Raw genomic sequence first — 20,730 nt, 5'->3', positions numbered from 1 at the left:
CTTTTTTTTGTCGCCTTAAAATTTACTTTGAACATAGGTACGAATATTTATTTATATGAATCTAAGTTTGAATTACACTATTTTGGTTTTACCCAAGATAATAAATAATATGAGATTGATGTTTAAGCGTAGTTGCGTTGTGGCAAACTTTTATTTGATTTACCTTATGTTTTCATGTCGATTTGCCACAGTTTTCACTTATGAGTGTGTGCGCGTCCCGCTGAGCTATCGATGGGAATGATGCGATGCATTGTATTATACTATATTACTACATTCATTACACACTTATCTTCTAAAGGCCAAAATGATTCTTTTTATAATTCCTTACCAGAATTATCATATTTTATTCTGTAGCATAGGCGATGAAATCCCAATGTTTATCAAATCAATAACGTGTTTATTTTATACATCCTGCAATTAAAATATATTTTGATACTATTCGTGTTACAGCGTCATAATAATGTAGTCATATTCAGAGCTGCGTAATCTGCAGCATAAAAAAAAAAAAAATTGTAGGTGTACCGTATAAGTATATTTTACACAATAAAGACGATATGCGTACCGCCGTTACCGCCGTCCTGTGTGTAGCAATAATATTCGGGTTACCACCCGCCGCTGTTGCAGCACCCGCGACGATCGCAATCGACGAATCGTCGTCGATCGCTGGCCCGATATTTCGGACTCAGCCGGCGTCACAATCTGGACCTCGTCACTCTGACAACCCGACTACGATCATTGAAACATTTGAAACTGATTGCGATGCGACGAACCTCCCGCAGGAAAAGATACAGCCCGCAAGTACGAACGAGACAACAACTGACACCGCGTCATACGCCCAGTGAGTTGAGATCATACAATATTAGTTATAAACAACAGAACGTTAATCTTATATTGTTATTATTATTAATGATAAATATATTTAATACGAATATGCATAATCAATGGTATAACAATTAATAATATTCCTGTGGCTTTAGGAGAAGTACAGGATACATTAAAATTTAAACTTCATAGCGTTGTATTTCGGTAAAGAACGATTCAGCAAAGTTTCGGAATCGTGTAGTTTTCAATATGACCATTTACGCTTACGGTTCCACATCAATTTCAATATTGTTTTATATTTACCGAAAGCCGCGAACAACACTCGAGTTATAACCTATCCGTGTATACCCTATTTATTTATGATACCTATTTTATGCATTTTATTCTTTACTTACTCCTACAGGGTTAAACTAAACTTGTAAAATTTATCAGAATATCAATATAACACCACTCCAAACATCTGTTCTATTTGTATCTCTACAGAGGCTAAGAGGCGTTATTACAGTTAAGTTCCGGTCCACACTACTTTAAACTACTCACTATCCATATTTTATAATATACCTTGAAAAATGGATTATAATTTTCTGGGCAGATCTTCCGTTTTTGACCGTACGTCTAGATACGACTGTGGGATGTGTTAGAAGTACGGATTAGGTATCCACCCGTCGTTAAAAACAATGTGTTTCGTTGAAAAATCTAGATCCTGTATCCACTTGTAAATCGTGATATATTCACATCAATGTGTATCGTTCTTATTTTTAACTTATCCATTTTAGTGTGGGCTAGCTCTGAATATTTACATAACATTAGCGCGTATCATGGCGTCATGATGGCTTACATCCGATCGGACACCAATATACTGTTCGCAATGGTGCAGGGGGAGAAAATGCACATTTTGATTGTCCACAAATTATACCACTGGTAATTGGTATCCTGCAATTCGTCGAATCTATTTATCAAAATATAATAACTGGTTATACTATATGAGTGGGTTTAAATTGCGTAGCGTAATATACTTGCAATACTAACATGTCGACGAACAATAATAATTATTAACTTATAAATGAATTATAATCAATAAATGTATTTTTTTAACAATAATTACAGTTATAACGACGAAGATTGCGAAGACGTTGAAAATGATTACATTCTGTTCTTATCTTGGATACCGATAATTTTTTTACTTATGTTAGTTTTGTTGTTGTGTTTGAATCTTCAATATTTTTGTAAATCAAGAATGAAAAAAGACTCTGTGGAAACAATGTGTTTACAATCGAGCAACTCTCGATAAAATATTATACAATAGTTTAAAAAAAAATTTTTGTGAAAATTGACAACAGTGTGTTTAGTAAAAATTAACCCATTAAATTCTCCGATAAAACGTAAACGATATTATACTCGCCGAATAAAATAATTGTAACGCGAAACGATTGGCTGTCAACGTTTTCCGGAACAACGTCACGGATTATTTTTACCGCTGCAGTTTCGTTTTAAAAATAATTTAATTATTTATCTTAATATTATTTGTAAATATTTTTTTTTTACGATTAAATGAATGGACATTTTTCACATTTAATACGATTTACTATCATAATATTAGACGAATTAAAATATCAGTCCAGACAAAATATGCGCAGTTTTTAACTTGGGTGATGGCTGAATGGTGCAAGGAGAAAGAGAATGAGTACCTCAAATAAATGTTCATATATTTTAGCGTATTCTTATCTATTTTTTCGAATTGCAGGGATACATAGGACAGTACCTATTTTATTAAGGATTACTTTACAAAATTACCATTAATATTTTAGTATAAAAAGACGGATAGGTAAGTAACCACGGTTTTAGTTAGATCTATAACCTTTAACTAAAAATTTAATGATTGAATTATAAACGATGAAAAGACTACCAAGAGTATTAATGAAAAATGTTTGTTTACTATGTTAAATACTTAAATGTATTTTGTTGATTCCATTGTTGGGATAAGCATCTCTTGCGGTGTTTGCAGCTTAGTCTTCATATGTTTCTTGTTATCATTAAAATTTGGGACCAATTTTGGACAAAAAATATATATAGGTACGTAATATTGTATGTAGGCGTATATAATATAATTGATTTTAAATACTATTTATAATCAATGATGATAATATTTTTGGAAGAATAATAAAAGGTGTGTGTGTGTGAAGAAATGGGTAGAAGCACTCCACAACTTATAAGGTAAGTAAATTAATTAATTAGAGATTCATATTTTTCATATCATTAGAATACTTCTTTCTATTATTTATTTTCCAAGTTAAGCACTGAATGAGTGGGGGTAAATGTCTTCGAATGTTATGTGTTTGAAGGTCATGTTTTCGAATGACAAGTGTTAGAAAAGTTATTTGTTCGAATAGATATATGTTCAAAAAGTCGTATGAACGAAATAATTTATAGAATATTATGAGTTGTATCATACGAGCACATGAGTTGGGACTGGCCTATTTGCGTTATTCAGGAGACACCACTTTGATGTTTGTTAGAATATCTCCCAAAAATTGTGTTTTTTGTTACGTTAAGGTATATATTAGATTAATTTAAAAAAATAAAAATATTATTGGTGTACCAGCTAAGATCGCACGGGTAATTGTTCAACGTCTAGTCTGGTGACTTCGATATACCCAAATATCACACCGTCGTGGCCGTTGAGACTTACCAGGCGAAGAGGGGTAATTGAACTTCAACTAATCTTCCGATTTTTCAATATAGGGGATATAGGCGATATTCGCATTGTGGAGGGGGGGCGTTGACGAAATTTAATTTTTATTAATTTTCAAAGTATTAGATAACTATTTTTAATTAAAATAGATAACTTTCGTACATACGATTTTTCGAACATATTATCTATTCGAACAAATAATTTTTCGATTACATTACTATTTGAACAAATAACTTTTCTAACACTTATTATTTGAAAATATGACTTACAAACAGTACGAACACATGACATTCGAAAACATGATCCGTTCCGGCACTGAATATACCTAGAAATACTGTATAGGGATACTTAATTTAGATATATTTAATATTCAATTTGAAAATATTTTAATAAAATTCTACTAAATATCGTATTATTTTCGAATATATTTTATTCAGTCATTATTATACACTGAGTAGAGCTTATCTACTATTTACGTATAGTTACATTATACATTTTAGTAATTGTTAAAGAGTTATATTATGTTTATTATATTTTAGTTTCATTTAATACAAACATAAATATGTTTTCAAATTATATGCATAATTAATATTTAATAGTATAATTTATAAATTTATAACATAATTATTAATAAATTATTATCATCTCGAATCTTATATTGAAAAAAAATGTATTTATTAAAACTCCTTATAAGAAATTTGTAGGCAAATAAATATACTGTTTGTAGTTATCACTTTATCAGAAAGTGTTTCATGCTCAAGTGATAAATAACGGGAATTATTTTTACAGTTTACTCATAAAAGTTATAATTTTCAACATTAATTATTTCATACTTATTAGTTATTACCTTTTTTATCCGTAGAAAAAACAGTTACATACCTTCCTAATTATTTTTGTTATTTTTTTTATAAATATATTATATTATTATATATTATACATATATATTTTTTTAATTTGTTAGCTTATTAAATATTATACATTAATCTTTATAAACTTATAGGTTTTATTTAATCATAACTTTTATAAAAGTAATATTGTTCAGTATCTATCTTTTTATAAAATATTTAGTGTTTAATAAATTTTTAAATAACATGTCTTCTACAATATCTGGTAAAATAACTGATGATGTAGGGTCAGTCGCTGCTTTGCGTATAGCTCTCCAAACATTGGCAGAACGTTGTGAAAGACTACAATCTCGATTAGACATAGTCGAAAAAGAAAATGTTACTATAAAAAGTCAATGTACATGTCAAACAGCCAATAACAAATCTTCAGAAGTTAATGTTCAAGAATTATCTAGTAAAAAGCTACAGTTGGTTGAATACTTAAAAATAGTTACTAATGAAAATCGTACGTTGTGGACAACATTATCAACGTTAGATAATCCTGCAGTCCAATCAAATGATAAAATCAAGCCGAAAAACTCTTTAGCCATCATAGACAACTATTTGAAATATAATGGTACGAGCAAACAATTTTGTTGATCATTAAAATAATATTTAATTGATACCTATGTAATGATATATGGCTGATCTCATTATTCATTTGGTAAAATAGATAATTTATAGATTTTTAATATTATCTATAAAATTTTTCTTTAGGTATGCATTTCATTTATTCTTATTACCTACAGAGCACTTGAATTATTTCAAATTTGTATTTATTATTTTTTTTTTAGTTTTTGTTGTAGTTTATTAAAATATTTAGTAGAATGATATGGTAAATATAACATATTCATAAATTCACTGTACAATAATAATTGATTGAATTTCTTTCTTTTTGTCTAACAAAAAAAAATACTTTTAATATCAGTAATGATCCTTTAATTCACATATTACTTAGAAATTAGAATACTTAAATGTGCAAAAAAGCTTTTATTAAATCTTAGTCCTTGATAATTATTAATTTTAAATATACTAAATTTATGATTCACACCTCAATATTTATGAGAAATATATATTTTTTTCAACTTTAATTTGTTATATATTAAAAAAAAAAAAATTATTTGAAGTACCTATTAATTTTGTTAATCTTAAGTAAAATAAAAAATTGTCTCATTAAATGAACTTTGACAGTGTCAAGTATAGCTATTAAATAGTTATAATCTTCAATTATCTTTTTTAAATCATTTACAGCAAATAAATAAACAGATATATTTTTTTTTTTTTTATAGATGTTGATTTCAAGATGAATTCTAATTGTATTATGGTATGTTATATATTTCAATAACTATAGTTTAAATTATTAGTGTCAAAGTATATTTTACCAATTGGTTCAATTCTTAAAGTTTTATAACCACAAAAATATTTTATATTACGCCAACTAACATAAAATATATGACAAACTTGGTTTATCAATACTCATAATAATAAAGTTAATATCTTCCCAACCAAGTTATGTTGAACTGACTGGATGGATAGTGTTTGACACTATTTGTATAAGATATTATTTACCAAAATTTTTGCAAACTCATATTTTTTTTTTTAATTTTATTTCACGATATTAAATTATTTATGTGATTTACTATAAAACCTGTTTATAAGAATTATTAAAGAACATTTAAATATTTATTAGGATGTAGATGATGATTTAATAAGTCTTCAGTATAGTTCAGATGATGAATCTTGGCCTATGTTATTGTCTGAACTCAATGCATACAAAGAAAAATTAACTTTAGCTAAACATTTACTTGCCGATCAAAATAATTTAATTTTTAATGTCACTTCAAGATTTAATCTACTAGTTGAGGGTAAGTCATACTAATTTAGCTTAATTTTTATATGATAATGTATATATATTTTAATCAAATACAAATGAATGAATTGGTCATTTATTTTTCTTCTTTTATAGAAGTTAAAGTTATAAAACCATCTGCAGAGTATCGAGATGCAGAAACATTAACAAACTCTACTGATTCTACTACACCTTGTATTTGTGGGGTTCATGCAAAATCAGATAATCATAGAATATGCCCTTTATGTAAATTATACATTGTGGGAGCTGAAGGTGATAAAATGTTTGATAAATTAGTTGAACATGTAAGCAGTCATTTTCCCGATGAAGAACCTGAAACTATAATTGATAGTTTATCTGGACACTATTAAAAATGTTAATAGCTACCATTTATGATTGTTAATATAAAAAAATTCTTATTTTGTAATTTTTTTAAATATAATTATATTCTACTTGATTTAATTAAAATATTGATCAAAGTAAATGAAAATTAATAAATTTATAACACATTTCATACTAAAAAGAAAAACTGGATTAAGCTAATTCTGATGGTTGTACATCTTTTGAATCAGAGTTGCCAATAGTTGTCCTTTGTAATAAATTTCTACAGAACCAAGACGGTTTTTCTCTTTTGAGTTCAATGATTCTTTTTCCCTACAATAAAATAATATGTTAATTATTTAACAATATTGTATAGTCAAATAGTCTTACTTTCCAAAGTTCTTCTACTGGTTGTTTGGGTTTCTCTCCTTTATAAAGAACTACTACTTCCTGTTCAATGGGTTCCAAGCCTAATTCTTTTTCAATGACTTCTTGAAACTCTGTAGTTTCATCCTTAACTCTTTTGTAACAATTGGCTAAAATGTAAAATATACGTTATATTATGGACATAAAAAATAATTTTGAACTTATCACTCACCACACAAATGGCGTCTTTGATAACTATGACCACATTGGTTACAAGTAAGTAAATCTGTACGAGGTAAAAGCATTTTGTAAAAATCATTAATACAACCAAATTTTCGTTTTAGTCTTTTCTCAATTGTACGCCTGTGTTTGGGAACAGCCCATAAAATAGAATCGCCAAATAGTCGTTGAATATTTGTCAGAGCTGGGGTAGATGGTTTGAGCGTTTCCACGGGATTTACTAAAGAAAGAGCTGAAAATAATAGAATAAAATATTATCAATATGCATAACAGACTTGTTTTCAATCAGTAATAACTGTTATAGAAGGAGGTTAAAAGAAAAAATTTAGTTACCTGGTGGAGGCGGATGTCCGAGGATCATGTGGCAAAAGGAGTCGAAATCTGTGTACAGCCGATTTTTAATTCTTCTTAGCGCCAAGAGCCCTTTCATTTTTTATTTTCTTATTAGTGCTGGCTAAACGAAGTCAAAAGTTCGGGTATTTAGATAAATGAGTACGGAATGCAAAATAAACGAGTTGAGTTTTCAGAGAATAGTGTGCAAGATGATTACCAAGATTGAAACTATTATCACAATGCGATCAAGTGTTGATTTCGATTATCAGTAATTCTTATCACTAATTAGCGGCGTTCATCGGCGGCTCTTTTCATATTAATTATTACGAAAATATTAAAAATGAACGTTGTGAAATGTGAAAAAAAAAATTGTAGAGAACCATGAGATATTTTTTATTGTTCACGACTATAATATTAGTGATAAATTTTACAATCGTGATCACTGATCAGCTTTCTAATGTTTTAGCTGTCACACTAATGTTTTGTAGTTCAATTGTGAAGAAAAAGATAGCTCTATAAGTTTGAAGCTTCAAAATATTAAAATACAATTTGTATATAAACATATTGCAATTATTGTATGCATAGACTATAGATTCCTAAGTTTATAAAGGTTTATTGATTTTATTATGGCGTTTATGATAATATGTTAACAAGTTCCTAATATAAAAGTTATTGTACAGTGTAGACGTGTAGTCATAGACCTTATACTAGACTACTAGAGTATAAGGTCTATGCGTGTAGTGTAATTATAAAATAGCGAATCATAAATTAGTATTCAAAAGAAAAATGTAATAAATAATAATATATACAATGCAACTTAGATATATTATGTATAATAAATAATAATATATCACATTTTAATTTTTAATCTATGAGCGAACTGGCTACTAGCGCCCAGCTTTTATCAACGATTTCTAATTTCTATTGAAGAATTCATATTTCTCATCTATTGGTTCTTCAATATCTTTGAATTATCTCAGAATTAAAATTATTTTGGGACAGAAAAAGACAAATTCTATTATTATTGTTTTTTTTTTTTTTCATATTATTTTCACAGAATAAATTAATGATCATGTAACATGTTCATGGCCGTGACTCGTGATAATAGTTCTGTGGACTGTGTTAAGAATTATGAGTGACTATGACTCATTGGTTTTTATCTTTGTCCACAGTGATAGTACTTCTGGCCCGTAGCCCTACTCCGAGTTTCAACAATATTAATAAATTTATTATTATTGTTGTGAGTAATATTATGAATAGTAAGAAATTTGTCATAAATCGGAATTTTGAATTTTCTTGAACCATCTTTTAATTCTTCATTATTGTTTCGTACATTTTTATTTTTTGTTAAAAATTATTATTATTTGGCATTGACGATTGTTGACGATGTTTTCTTCAGACGCCAATTATTCGAAACTCAAGACTAACTTGAGATTGGCGTTAAATCGTCTCAAATTATTGGAAAAAAAGAAAACTGAACTAGCCCAAAAAGCGCGTAAAGAAATTGCCGACATGGTTGCAGCAGGGAAAAGTGAACGTGCCAAAATTAGAGTCGAACATATCATACGCGAAGACTACTTTGTTGAAGCACTTGAAATTGTTGAGATGTTTTGCGATGCTCTGTTATCCAGATTTGGTCTCTTACAACAATCAAAGTAAATTACTTTATCTAAATAAGGTATATTTTTCTGTTTGGGAACTTAATGTATATTGTATATAGACTATAATGAAACCATTTTATGAAATTTTAACAGTAAGAGCTTTTAGTATACAATTAGTTTATTATTATTTATCATTTATATATATATATATATATATATATATATATACAAGTTCTAATATTATTAGAGTAGCTTTTAAACTGCAGTGACCAAATACTTTCACTGCATTCATATATAAAATTGAGTCTTGTCAGTACTTATGATAGTGTTTATATGACATTATAAATTATTTTGTATAAAATATACCTATATCTAGATAGTTTTTTTTATAATTATTTTTATTTTTATGTTTTCAGAATTTTAGATTCTTCTCTTGCAGAATCAGTTTCTAGCTTATTATGGGTGGCTCCTCATATTCAAGCTGATGTCAGTGAAATGAAAGTGATATCTGACCAATTAACTCAAAAATTTGGTAAAAAATATACTGAGGTAATTATAATATATATTAATCATAATTGTATTAGGTATTTAATTAAATGCATGCTGTGTAGATCACCTTTAAATTAGTATTTATTTCAATAGTGGCTAGAACTTATAATTTTTTGTTAATAAAATTCTGACATGAGAGCAGGGCTCTCCTACTAAGATAAATCTAGAATAATTATTTACAATTTTTTCAATATTTATTCTATAGTATGAATTTTTATAATTACAGTGTTAAATTGATTATCCTCTTAGATATTGTTAAATTATTTATAGTAGGTTATATACCATAAAAACATAATTAATGAATAAATAAAAATAATAAAATGTCAATATTATAAATATCCATATGTGTATTAGGTGAATTAGCTTATACTAAACTGATTTTACAATATTCTTATTTTTCAATGTTTACATTTTATTATGATAACATTAAAAAAAAAAATTTTTATTATAATGCTTAAGAGTGTTTTAAGTTTTAATTTACATCAGCTAGGTAAACCCAAGTCTCATCCTATTTTTGTCTTTGTAGATAATGCTTATTGCACTCTGCTTGATATTATACAATTCTTATTGAGGTTAAATTATTGATGGGAGAATAATTTAAAACATATTACATATTATATTCTAAAAATATTTTCTTGATTTTAATTTTACATATTGTATCATATAGCATATTATTATAAGTTAATATTAGTTATGTTTATTTTTTAATGATAAATAATGATTAAATGTCTTATCATGTTTATTTTTTTTTATTCAAATGAAATAAACATTTTTTAATTGATTAGAAATTAACATCTAGTGTTGTTTTATAAAAATGTATTCTTATAAATATATTATTTACAATGAACTATTATTTTTCATTTTATGCCTGCATGCATCTTTTCTATCATAAATTATTAAAGTTAAATTTTCTTAAATTTTTTTTATTATTGTTTTTTTTTTTAAATATTAATTAAAAATGACTATTATTATTTAATACATATTTAGAGTTAAATTATACTTTTTACTCTATTTTATTTCTAATTAAATATCAGTGAGTTGTTAATAACTAGTTTTTATTATATTATGAAATCTGTTTGTAATAATAATAATAATTAATAATCTTGATTTATTTATTGTTTTTATTCTATATTTTAGGCATGCAGATCAGAAAACATGGACACTGTATCTGAAAAACTGAAGCATAAGTTGAGTTTAAGACCACCACCAAAGATACTAGTGGAGAAGTATTTAATTGAAATTTCCAAAAATTATAATGTACCTTATGAACCTGATTTACAAGTAAGATCAAGTACTGATACTATGATTATTACTACATGATCTGATATCCTATAACATTATAAAAATATACTATAACATAAACAACATATTCCAGTTTATAACAAAATGGAAAAGGGTATAACAATATTGAACATAATTACGAAGTAAATTTGATATAACTTGTTATGGTTATTGTATGTAGACTGATACCAATTTAGGTTGTAATTATAGTTTTATATAATATAACTCTTTATACAGGGATAACACGACATGTTAGTTACAAGCTATTACACAGTTAACTAGATAGACGTAGCTGTACATGTAACTATCTAAAGGATTTGGGTGTGGGGGATACATATCATCTGATCTGGGCATCTTAAAATAATATAATGCGCATGAATCCGAGGACGCGTGGATTAAAAGAATTAGACTGTACACATTTCTTGATGAGAAGAGATATGACCAAGAAAAATAGGAAAAGACTTATATAGAAGAGCCTGAGATAGGACTTTTTCAAACATGATTTATAAGAGTTAGAGCGAGCACTTTCTTGTCAGTCTATGTTAGAATTTGGTCATAATATGAACTTGGAAAAATTTTCTATTTAAAAAAACACTTCGAAAAATTGTATAACTTATTTATTTCTCTGTGTCTATTACACAGCTCCTTGTACAGTTGCTTTTACATGACCTGCTATATCATTGATAAATGTTTATTTTGCATTTATAAGTAGTGATAATTATGTGTTTAAGATTTAAAATAGGTTTTTTTTTACTAATTTTCTTTCATGTGCCCATAAATATATCTACTATTTATTTTTGATTTATTTGAATGTTTAAACATTTGATTTTAGGTCATGCAAGAATATGAACAATCTCATAGTGTAGATTCTATACTTTTTGATGGTAAAAATGTAATTAATGAAAATGCCACACGGCCTACAGGGTTTATTGGTTTTCCATCACAACCCATGGCTCCAACTCAGGCTCCACCTATTAGTTATCCAGTAAGTATTATAATTTGTAAATATTATTTTATATTTGACTTAATTTTAAAATGAATTTTAGAATATGCAAACTATGAGTTCAATGTTAGATTCAGTTCCATTGGATTTTGAGATACCATCTTCATTACCTACAGTACCTACTGTAATTGCACCTACTATACCTGCTATACCTACGCCCAAAGTGCAGCCGATTCCAAAACCACCAGCAGCTAATATAGTTAAACCTGTTCCGAAAAACCCAATTTTTCCCAATAAGAACTTGGGTTTTTCAAACTTACCTGACCTCCCTAGTGTACCTACAGATATACCTGTCGGTGATGTTAAAGATAAAGATGATGATGAAGAAACTGATTTTGATGAATTATTAAATCGATTTGAGGATTTAAAAAAGAACAAAAAATAAGTATTTTATATTTTTATTATATTTCATTTATTATTATTAATATGTTATTATTGTTATTCTTAAGTTGTCAAAATTAAGATTAAAAATATATTTTTACTAATAATTTTGGTTATGTCTTACCTTAGTATAGAACACAAAACTTATGATTTGTTTAATGTACTATCCAAGTAAGCCGTTTAATAAATGAGCTGGCTTTTGCGTAATAGTATTAGGGGTCTTTGTAGTAGCATCTGGTTTTTTTCCTCCTAATGTATTTACTAATACATTATTTTTCAGTAATCCATCAATTGTGTTGTATGATAGTAAATTAACTGTTCCTTCTGTTACATCGCCTAATACACCATTTTGTAATAAATCTGGTACTGTTTTTAATATATCAGATATTCCCGGCAAGTTGCAGTATGTTGATTGTAATATGTCTGGGACGCCACCCCACAATCCCATTTCACAAAAACGGAACTTATTTTCAATACGTGAATTCTCATCGAGTACAACATAATCTGATTGTTTTGAAGAAGTGAATGAAGGCCATTCATCACCTAATTTTTTCAATTTTGGTTTTCTGAAATTTTTATTTATTAATATTTTATGTAATGTGTAATTAATTTGATTAAAGTGTTAAATTTAATATTTACCCATTTTTTACAAATTCTGCTACTAATGATGTGAAATTATCTCTCATTTCAATATCTTTTTTATCTTTAAGTTCAGTTCCTGAAATCTGTTTACCTTCAATGGACCTCACATCATACAAATATATTAATTCATCTCCGTGGCCTGGATCTCCTATTTATTCAACCATGCACAATTAAAAAATACAATTATATTTTTTAATTAATTCTTTTCAATAAATTATACCATTATCTTCAACATTATGAGAATTAGTTCCGTCATTTTTGGAGTTTTCTTTATTGGGATTTCCCAATATGTTTGGCAAGAACCATTTTCCTGGAGATTTAATACTTGGTTTGTGTTCAAAACTATAGAAGTATGCATTGCTGCGTTTTGACCATAAATGTGATGTAAAAAAAGCTGGTAAGTTGAATAATGCATCCGTTGTTCCCTTAAAAGTTGAGTATATAATATTTTATTAATTTTATATTATTTTTACTTACTTGCATAACTTTAGTGATTTCTTTGGCCCCAGATTCAAGTCTTGATAATAATTTTAAGTAATCAATGTTCTCAAATAAGTTCTTTAGTGCATTATTTACACTTCCATTTTTGAATAAACCTGTAATTTAACAAATTATCAAGAATTTTAAATAAATTCTAAATAAAATGAAAATCTATTATAACAAGTAAATAAACATATTTTTTTAATTTTGTGTGATGAATACAATTTATTTTTCACTTAATTTTTAATATATCAAAACTTTTTTTTATATGTGTACAATATACATTTTTTTGACTGAGTTCCAAAATAAAATGCAAAGTTTTTGTTAATAAATTTAATAGTAATGGTAAATTAAAATTTTTAATATCTTATGATTAGTAATCATTGATAACAATAATATAGATATAGTATTTGTTAATTCTTACAATATATACCTATTAAAAATTATTTTATTTTATCTAATAAACTTTTTTCATATTTTTCATAATATAATTAAATCATTTTAATAGACAAATATTTTATTTGTTTACCTGTATTAGTGGTCAGAACTTTCTGTGGCAGTACTTTATTAACATAGTCTGGTATTTTGTTTAAATTGTCTAATACTTGATTTCTGAACTTTCCTAAAAATAAACTTAATGAAGTATTGATTTTTTAACGTAAAGTATTAAAATGTATTTAGTAATTACACAAATATGTCTTTCATAAAACAAATTAAATAGGTATCATAATTTGTATATTATTATATTTTTACTTACCTAATATTCCTGATTTAGTTTCTAACTTATTAACACCAGTAAGCATTGGTATTACGGGTAATTTGTGTTTTTTTAATAATCGTAATGGTGTATCTAGAATAAAAAATGGTAAGAATCTGCCATCGTTGTTACCTTCTACAGCTGGACCAACATTAAATAAGCTACCCAATCCAGTTAGGTATCCTTCTTTTCCTAATTTTGTAATCTAAGTAGTAGATAATAAGTAAATTTAAACAATTAAAATTAGAAAAAGAATTCACTAACCTGATATTTATAATCAGAGTTAATAATTGTTTGAATTGATAACATTTGTAAACATCTAATTGTTTCTAATGAAGCAGATTGATCACATCCCAGTAATGCAGTCATATTTTGATATGTTTGTTTTGGTATAGGATCTACTGCAAACGCTGACAGTGGGCTACCACTTAATGCAAAAATTCCACTTATCATTCCTGTTGAATGTATTTTTTTTTAATTAATTAATTTACTAATATTTCAATTTACAATTATTTAAATTTATACCTTTAGTAAACTCTGACATTGTCAGTAATGTTGCAGCACTAGCTCCACTACCTTGACCAGATAAAACTATTCGTTCTGGATCTCCATTAAAATAACTAATATATTCTTTAACCCATTTAACAGCAGCACGCATGTCGAACAATCCGACATTGCCAGGAAGATTTTTTAAATTACTTGTTAGCCAACCTAAATTATATTGTAAAACAATTATAAATTTTTTTAATATATTTAAATTGTTGTATATTAATAATTATAATATTTACCTAATGATCCAAGTCTATATTGTATTGTAACTACAGTTATGTTATTTTTCACTAAATGGGCAGGTCCATATTGTAGAGCTGAACCACTAAAGAAACCACCTCCATGTATCCAAATCAATACTGGATAATTTGTATTATTAGGTTTCTTCTGTAAGAAAATAATAAACCAAATGGAATTGTACAAATTAACAATTACACCTTTCAATAGTACTTACCAATGGAGTAAACACATTGAGAAATAAACAATCTTCACTTCCAACCAGTACATTGCCATCAGAACTCAACTGTGGGCAAGGAGGTCCAAATTTTGTAGCATCGATTTCTCCAGAAAGACGAACAAGTGACGGACGCTAAAAATAGGAAAATACTTAATAGATTTAAGATTATGGAAATGATGGTGTGCTTCACTTGTTCTCTTCATTTATTACTAGAAATATAACACATCTACTAAAGGAAAACCGCTCTAGGTACTTGATATTTTATATTTTATGATTAAATAATAAAGAATTTAAATGGATAGGGTGAGCATAGTTTAGAAAGAACCAAATTATTGAAGGGGGAAATTATCTTGCTGTTTTATGCAGCATATTAGTATATTAGAGATTAGAGTAAGAGTAAGTAAATACCTATCAACATTTAATGAATACAATTGAAAATAAAATTACTAAGAACATAATAGTATACAATACACTTGGGCCTTTATAGGCTCAAATGCAGTTGGCACAGATAATATTTTGTTCAGGGTTCCTGAATAGGTACCTAATTTACTTATTATTCTCAAATGTATTCATAATTTTACTGTTAAAATTCAATGTGAAATGAAAAACTCATTTAAAATTTATGTGGTTATTTAGTAGGTACCTATATAATATACATAAATAGGTACCTACCTACTTAATTAACAATAAGGCAAAGGCATTTTAATTTATAATATCATCTATGAGTTTCTAGAGAATTTGTATTAAGTAATATAGATATCTGCAATTTACCTGTGGACATTGACATAAATATAAGAATTTTTACCAAGTGCAAAAAATCAAAAGAACCTCTTTTAAAAAAATAGAGTAAAATAGGTACTCAGTATTCTGAAAGAGCCTATTTTTTAATCCAACTTTAAAGGCCTTCTGGTTTTTAAACATTAGAATCCCAATGCAGCCGCAATTAATAAGTATATTTTCCTATTTACGCTACTGCCTATGCATGCGATATAATGGTAGGTAATAAATGCAACTACAGGCAGATTTAAATGTGGTTTTTAGATTTTTTATTCTCATACAGTTATCAAATAGCTCATGTTAGGTTATTAACTTTCAGTTTGATTTTTTTTTTGTCTTGATATGATTTAACACTCGGATAAATTGCGAAATAGTTAAAAAATACACTAATTAATCAACTAAATGAAATGAATCGTGAACTAAAAACTAAGGATAGCGGGAGTTAATTTATAAATTTGGGAGGGGTGGCTATAATACGCCTTTTGCCGGTAAAGTCCACAAGTTCACACACACACACACACACATAAATGTTTATATATAAGTGTCTACAAGAGATCTGCTAAGAAACATTTTCTTCAAATATTTTGATATAGATTTTGTTCTAAAGTATTCTGTTTATACGCGCAGCAGACAAGCTCGACCGTATCCGCCTTACCTGAAATCTGAGTCTCCCCACCGGCGGTTCGGCGTACCTGATTCCTTTGTACGCGTAATAGCCTTCGGGTTCCATAACGCCAGTGACCGTGGCGGTCCTGTAGTCGTCTTCCACGTGGACCACGTTATTGTTGGACTTAGCGGGGGACGGTTGGCTGACGTTGAACCCGTCAGATTCAGGGATCAGTGACGGATATCCGCCAACGATTCTCTTTTGCCGCGACAGGGCGTCGCAAAACGTCAGTAAGACGACGAACGCCAAACCGGTCCCGTACAGCATCGCAACTGCTTGGTCGGACACTATCTTATACGTATTACCTTATTACCTATGTTATTAAATTACGCGACGTTAGCTTCTAAGTACGAGGATGAGAGTGTACCTATTATTGCTGAACCGCGTCGACTGCTGGCCCAGTTGAATTCGTTTGGTATTGGCTAAATGGCAAATTGTTCAGCGATGACGCCGAGATAGGTACCTACCTACCTATACAGGTGCCCATACCTATACAGCACTGCTATTAGCCGCGATATGTACTTACAATGGTAGTTGATATTATAATGACTATGTGTAATGTGTATTCATATTTTATTATCTAATAAATATACGTTTTCGTCAAACCTGTTTACCTCACCTTGGTCAAGGTTATACAAGAATTTAATTTAGATACGTCCTACCTACGTACTGGTGAATATAATAGGAGGTCGTCCGTCGCCCGTGCTGCCGATGATATACATTTGCACATCTCGTTTGTTAATCAATAACGACTTAATGCTAAACAGTAAACACCGTAATTTTTTTTTTAACGAGTGCGATTTCGATTTCTGTCATGAGATTGATATCCCCACCGCCTTGGTGCTTAAATATCACGCACAAGAACTTATAATATAATATTATATTTTGTGCATAATTATGTGTATAATTATTAACTACAATATTACCTTAACCACATCGTATTAGCTAGGTATAGATATTAATTATGTATCCGTATTAAATTCAAGACAGCGTTGTCCGAAATTTACTCCGAAGTCCGAGTGAAGCAATCGCCGCTACCTTTGTATATTTAATTTGATTTGAACGACATGATGCGACAACACGGTACAATGAAAGCAGTGATGTATTGAGGATTTTATAATGTACCTAGGTATAGATGGAGATAACGAAAATCTTACCAAAGCCCGAAGAAGGTTCTTATAAAAGAAATAAAACAATAATTATTATCTCTATTTTAACTTTTTGACTATAATATTTTATTCTGCTTAATTAAATAAAATGTTTTTGTAATCATATGAATATTATTACAAATAAAAAAAAAGGTGAAAGCAAGTAACCGTTGTCCAGTACAGTATATGTCGAATAAACATCGTTAATGAGAAGTAATTCAAGTAAGTTGTTGTAAATATTCTGTCAGCCGATATAACTAATTATATTTTATGAAAATATAATAATATAATATGTTTATATTGCTATTAAAATAATTTTTTTTTTTCAATTGGTAAAATACAGTAGATTGAATTAATTTTTAACGAAACAATGAATATGAAAATGTATTGCTTGTATAAAATATATAATAATATACGTTAAAAGTTTTAAGTACCCACGAATAGTATTTTCAAGTCACAAAAAATAACTAAAATCGTTAGATATTCTTCGTTTAAATATAATAATGTATCGTCCAAATTTTAACTTACAATGTCTATACAATAAACTGTGTTAATACATTTTTAAGATTTTTCGGTTAACGTAAAAACTGCCAATTTAAAGGAAACCTTGTCTTCAATTTTCAAACCTCAGCTATAAAAATTATTTTATAAATTTAGTTATATACTTGATACGTTAAGTTGTAACCTAGAAATTGAAACATTACCTCAATGTTCGTCACTAACGAGTAACGACGCGATGCAAACATTCAATATGAAGGTCCTATATACAATAATACGTTTAATACCATCGCTCTGATCTTAATTATTTTGTCATATCTATCATACTTATTTATATTATAAAATATAACAATATATATTTTATAAAATTGGTCAGATGGCGCATAAAGTGACTACTGTATTATACAACATGTAAATTAGTCAATTTACGAATGTAGGTATCTTGATAAACAGACAATGACAATTTTAGAGATGTATTCATATTATAATTTTTGAGAAATTTGTGAATTGCCTATATTACTATATGCGTCTTAGGTACCTTGATACACCGTTCATGGTAGGTAGGTACGTAATAGAAAAATGAAGATTAGAATTTAGAAATTGTATATTTTATATAAAAAAAAAAAGAAATTTACCATTATGCATTGTTTCCAAAAAATTATTGTTTTCTACCTCGATTTAAAATTAAATAATTTATACGAGTATTATCATTGTATGAAATTACGTGTGAAATACACTAATATTGTAATAAATAGTTTTACATTTTTAATTATTCGGTTATTGTTTATTGGTTGACATAAACTGTACAGTGATACTATTATTGGTCATTAGTCATTACTCATCGACAACTGAAATATTATATAGAACAGTATAACATAAAGTAACTATCGGTTAAGAATTCGACTTCAGGGCCAACTTTTGTATAAGCAGTTCACGTATACAAATACAATAGCCTGCGATCATTAAATTTTACATTGTGTATAGGTATGTGATATTCTGATCATAATACGACCTCTATAAAGATGATAGGTATTTTAATTTTTTTTTTTATATAGATAAATTATATATATTGACCATTATAAAAACATATTTTTATATGACGGGTAAAGCAAAATACTTATTTTTACAATATCAAATAAAAAAAAAAAAAATAATATTGTTTAACAATAAGTTTAGTTGACCTTATATAGTGAATTAGTCAAGACTCGAGAGTGGATAAATTATTGCTATAAAAAATAAATGTATTCATGTATACTTTTTCTATATAATAAGTATATTGAACAATTATTTTAAAATATTTGAGATTACATTTTTAATAACATTGAAGTAAACATATGATTCGAATTTTGAATAGGTACCTACTCAAATACTGATTGTTGTTAAACTTGATATGAAACAATTTTATATTTCCGTCTTTTAAGTTTCATAAAAAATCACTAAAAGTTCAATGAATCAATGATCCCTTATATATGATTTAGTGGCTTGCGATTGGTTCATTAAATTTTACCTAACGTCTAAATTAATCAATTTTTCATGCAACCCAACATAAGAATATTAAATTTGATATGGTTATATAAAACTTTTTTTTTTTAACGAAAATATATCTATTTTCAGTACTTAATAATGAGAAAATGATGAAGTCTCCTTTCTTTTTTTTATTGTACTCCTTCTATTTTTTTTTAAACGGAATACTGGGAACACAATATTTACTAGTGCATTTTAAATCGTCAGTTTCTTGATGCAAAATATAATAGTAATAATACTTATATCTTACTAATAATAATATTAATTTATAATTAATAATTAAGTAGGTATTTTTTCTTTTTATATATAGTTGTAGAATAGATTTAACAACGGTGATATAGGGGGGGGGGACCTTTCACGGTAATATGACAGTTAATCTTGTGTGGAACGCTCTTTTATGCAATATCCGCTGAGTCTCCCTTTTAATTTTTTTCCAAATCAAACATTTCATATTTTTGTTAATTGTTTTAGTAAAGCATCTAAAAACATCATTTCAATTTGTTTTGAACTATAAAGTAAAAGATTACTTGTGATGGATCACCCTCGCTTTTTTCAAAAGCTGACTTAGTTTTTCATTAAATTGTATTTTGAAGCGTAAACATTTAAGTATAGTTGAACAGTGATTAACGATAGTACAGAACTACAAGATAAAAATACAAAAAGTTAATTTAAATGTAAGAATACTATCTAGTCATCTAGGGCATTTCGTAGGTTGAGTGTATTGATATTTTAATTTCAGTGAGTAATAGTTATGTAAATTATTACAATTTTGAAATGCTTATGCCTCATTTTAAAATTTAAAACATCAATAAAAGTCTACGACTAGCTCTAGCTTATTTTCTTACCTACCTTTAAATTTTACAATAAGTCAATAAATTCATATTTGTGTTAAAATTAATAACACGCAGT

The 20,730-nt window shown here is 27.6% G+C and overlaps 5 protein-coding genes across 5 annotated transcripts; 3 read left to right on the top strand and 2 right to left on the bottom strand.

Moving 5' to 3' along the window:
- The first annotated feature begins 231 nt into the window (after nucleotides 1-231).
- On the top strand, nucleotides 232-2,113 carry LOC112604300. The gene is made up of 3 exons (XM_025353265.1): nucleotides 232-252; nucleotides 531-838; nucleotides 1,930-2,113. Exons 1-3 carry the CDS (start codon nucleotides 232-234, stop codon nucleotides 2,111-2,113), a joined length of 513 nt encoding a protein of 170 aa, XP_025209050.1.
- Nucleotides 2,114-4,537: 2,424 nt separating this feature from the next.
- LOC112604315 lies at nucleotides 4,538-6,666 on the top strand. The gene is made up of 4 exons (XM_025353286.1): nucleotides 4,538-4,975; nucleotides 5,688-5,722; nucleotides 6,089-6,263; nucleotides 6,365-6,666. The coding sequence occupies exons 1-4, from the start codon at nucleotides 4,606-4,608 to the stop codon at nucleotides 6,616-6,618; spliced, it is 834 nt and encodes a 277-aa protein (XP_025209071.1). The 5' UTR covers nucleotides 4,538-4,605; the 3' UTR covers nucleotides 6,619-6,666.
- Nucleotides 6,667-6,708: 42 nt separating this feature from the next.
- On the bottom strand, nucleotides 6,709-7,779 carry LOC112604296 (39S ribosomal protein L32, mitochondrial). Its single transcript, XM_025353263.1, has 4 exons — nucleotides 7,508-7,779; nucleotides 7,167-7,406; nucleotides 6,959-7,104; nucleotides 6,709-6,901 (listed from the first exon to the last, which is right to left on the bottom strand). Exons 1-4 carry the CDS (start codon nucleotides 7,602-7,604, stop codon nucleotides 6,782-6,784), a joined length of 603 nt encoding a protein of 200 aa, XP_025209048.1. The 5' UTR covers nucleotides 7,605-7,779; the 3' UTR covers nucleotides 6,709-6,781.
- An 890-nt stretch (nucleotides 7,780-8,669) lies between these two features.
- LOC112604236 (IST1 homolog) lies at nucleotides 8,670-12,334 on the top strand. The gene is made up of 5 exons (XM_025353181.1): nucleotides 8,670-9,162; nucleotides 9,525-9,657; nucleotides 10,795-10,938; nucleotides 11,771-11,923; nucleotides 11,985-12,334. The coding sequence occupies exons 1-5, from the start codon at nucleotides 8,894-8,896 to the stop codon at nucleotides 12,324-12,326; spliced, it is 1,041 nt and encodes a 346-aa protein (XP_025208966.1). The 5' UTR covers nucleotides 8,670-8,893; the 3' UTR covers nucleotides 12,327-12,334.
- A 36-nt stretch (nucleotides 12,335-12,370) lies between these two features.
- On the bottom strand, nucleotides 12,371-17,199 carry LOC112604345 (fatty acyl-CoA hydrolase precursor, medium chain). The gene is made up of 12 exons (XM_025353327.1): nucleotides 17,019-17,199; nucleotides 16,640-16,938; nucleotides 15,205-15,339; nucleotides 14,990-15,137; nucleotides 14,727-14,912; nucleotides 14,466-14,656; nucleotides 14,202-14,406; nucleotides 13,974-14,066; nucleotides 13,442-13,560; nucleotides 13,185-13,389; nucleotides 12,962-13,112; nucleotides 12,371-12,888 (listed from the first exon to the last, which is right to left on the bottom strand). The coding sequence occupies exons 2-12, from the start codon at nucleotides 16,916-16,918 to the stop codon at nucleotides 12,486-12,488; spliced, it is 2,115 nt and encodes a 704-aa protein (XP_025209112.1). The 5' UTR covers nucleotides 16,919-16,938; nucleotides 17,019-17,199; the 3' UTR covers nucleotides 12,371-12,485.
- Nucleotides 17,200-20,730: the final 3,531 nt, after the last annotated feature.

Source organism: Melanaphis sacchari, unplaced genomic scaffold (genome assembly GCF_002803265.2).
Source record: "Melanaphis sacchari strain LSU unplaced genomic scaffold, SCAv2.0 Contig11_pilon_pilon, whole genome shotgun sequence".
Lineage (NCBI taxonomy): Eukaryota > Metazoa > Arthropoda > Insecta > Hemiptera > Aphididae > Melanaphis > Melanaphis sacchari.
The sequence above is the reverse complement of the archived record's forward strand: the minus strand, read 5'-3'. Positions and strand labels throughout refer to the sequence as shown.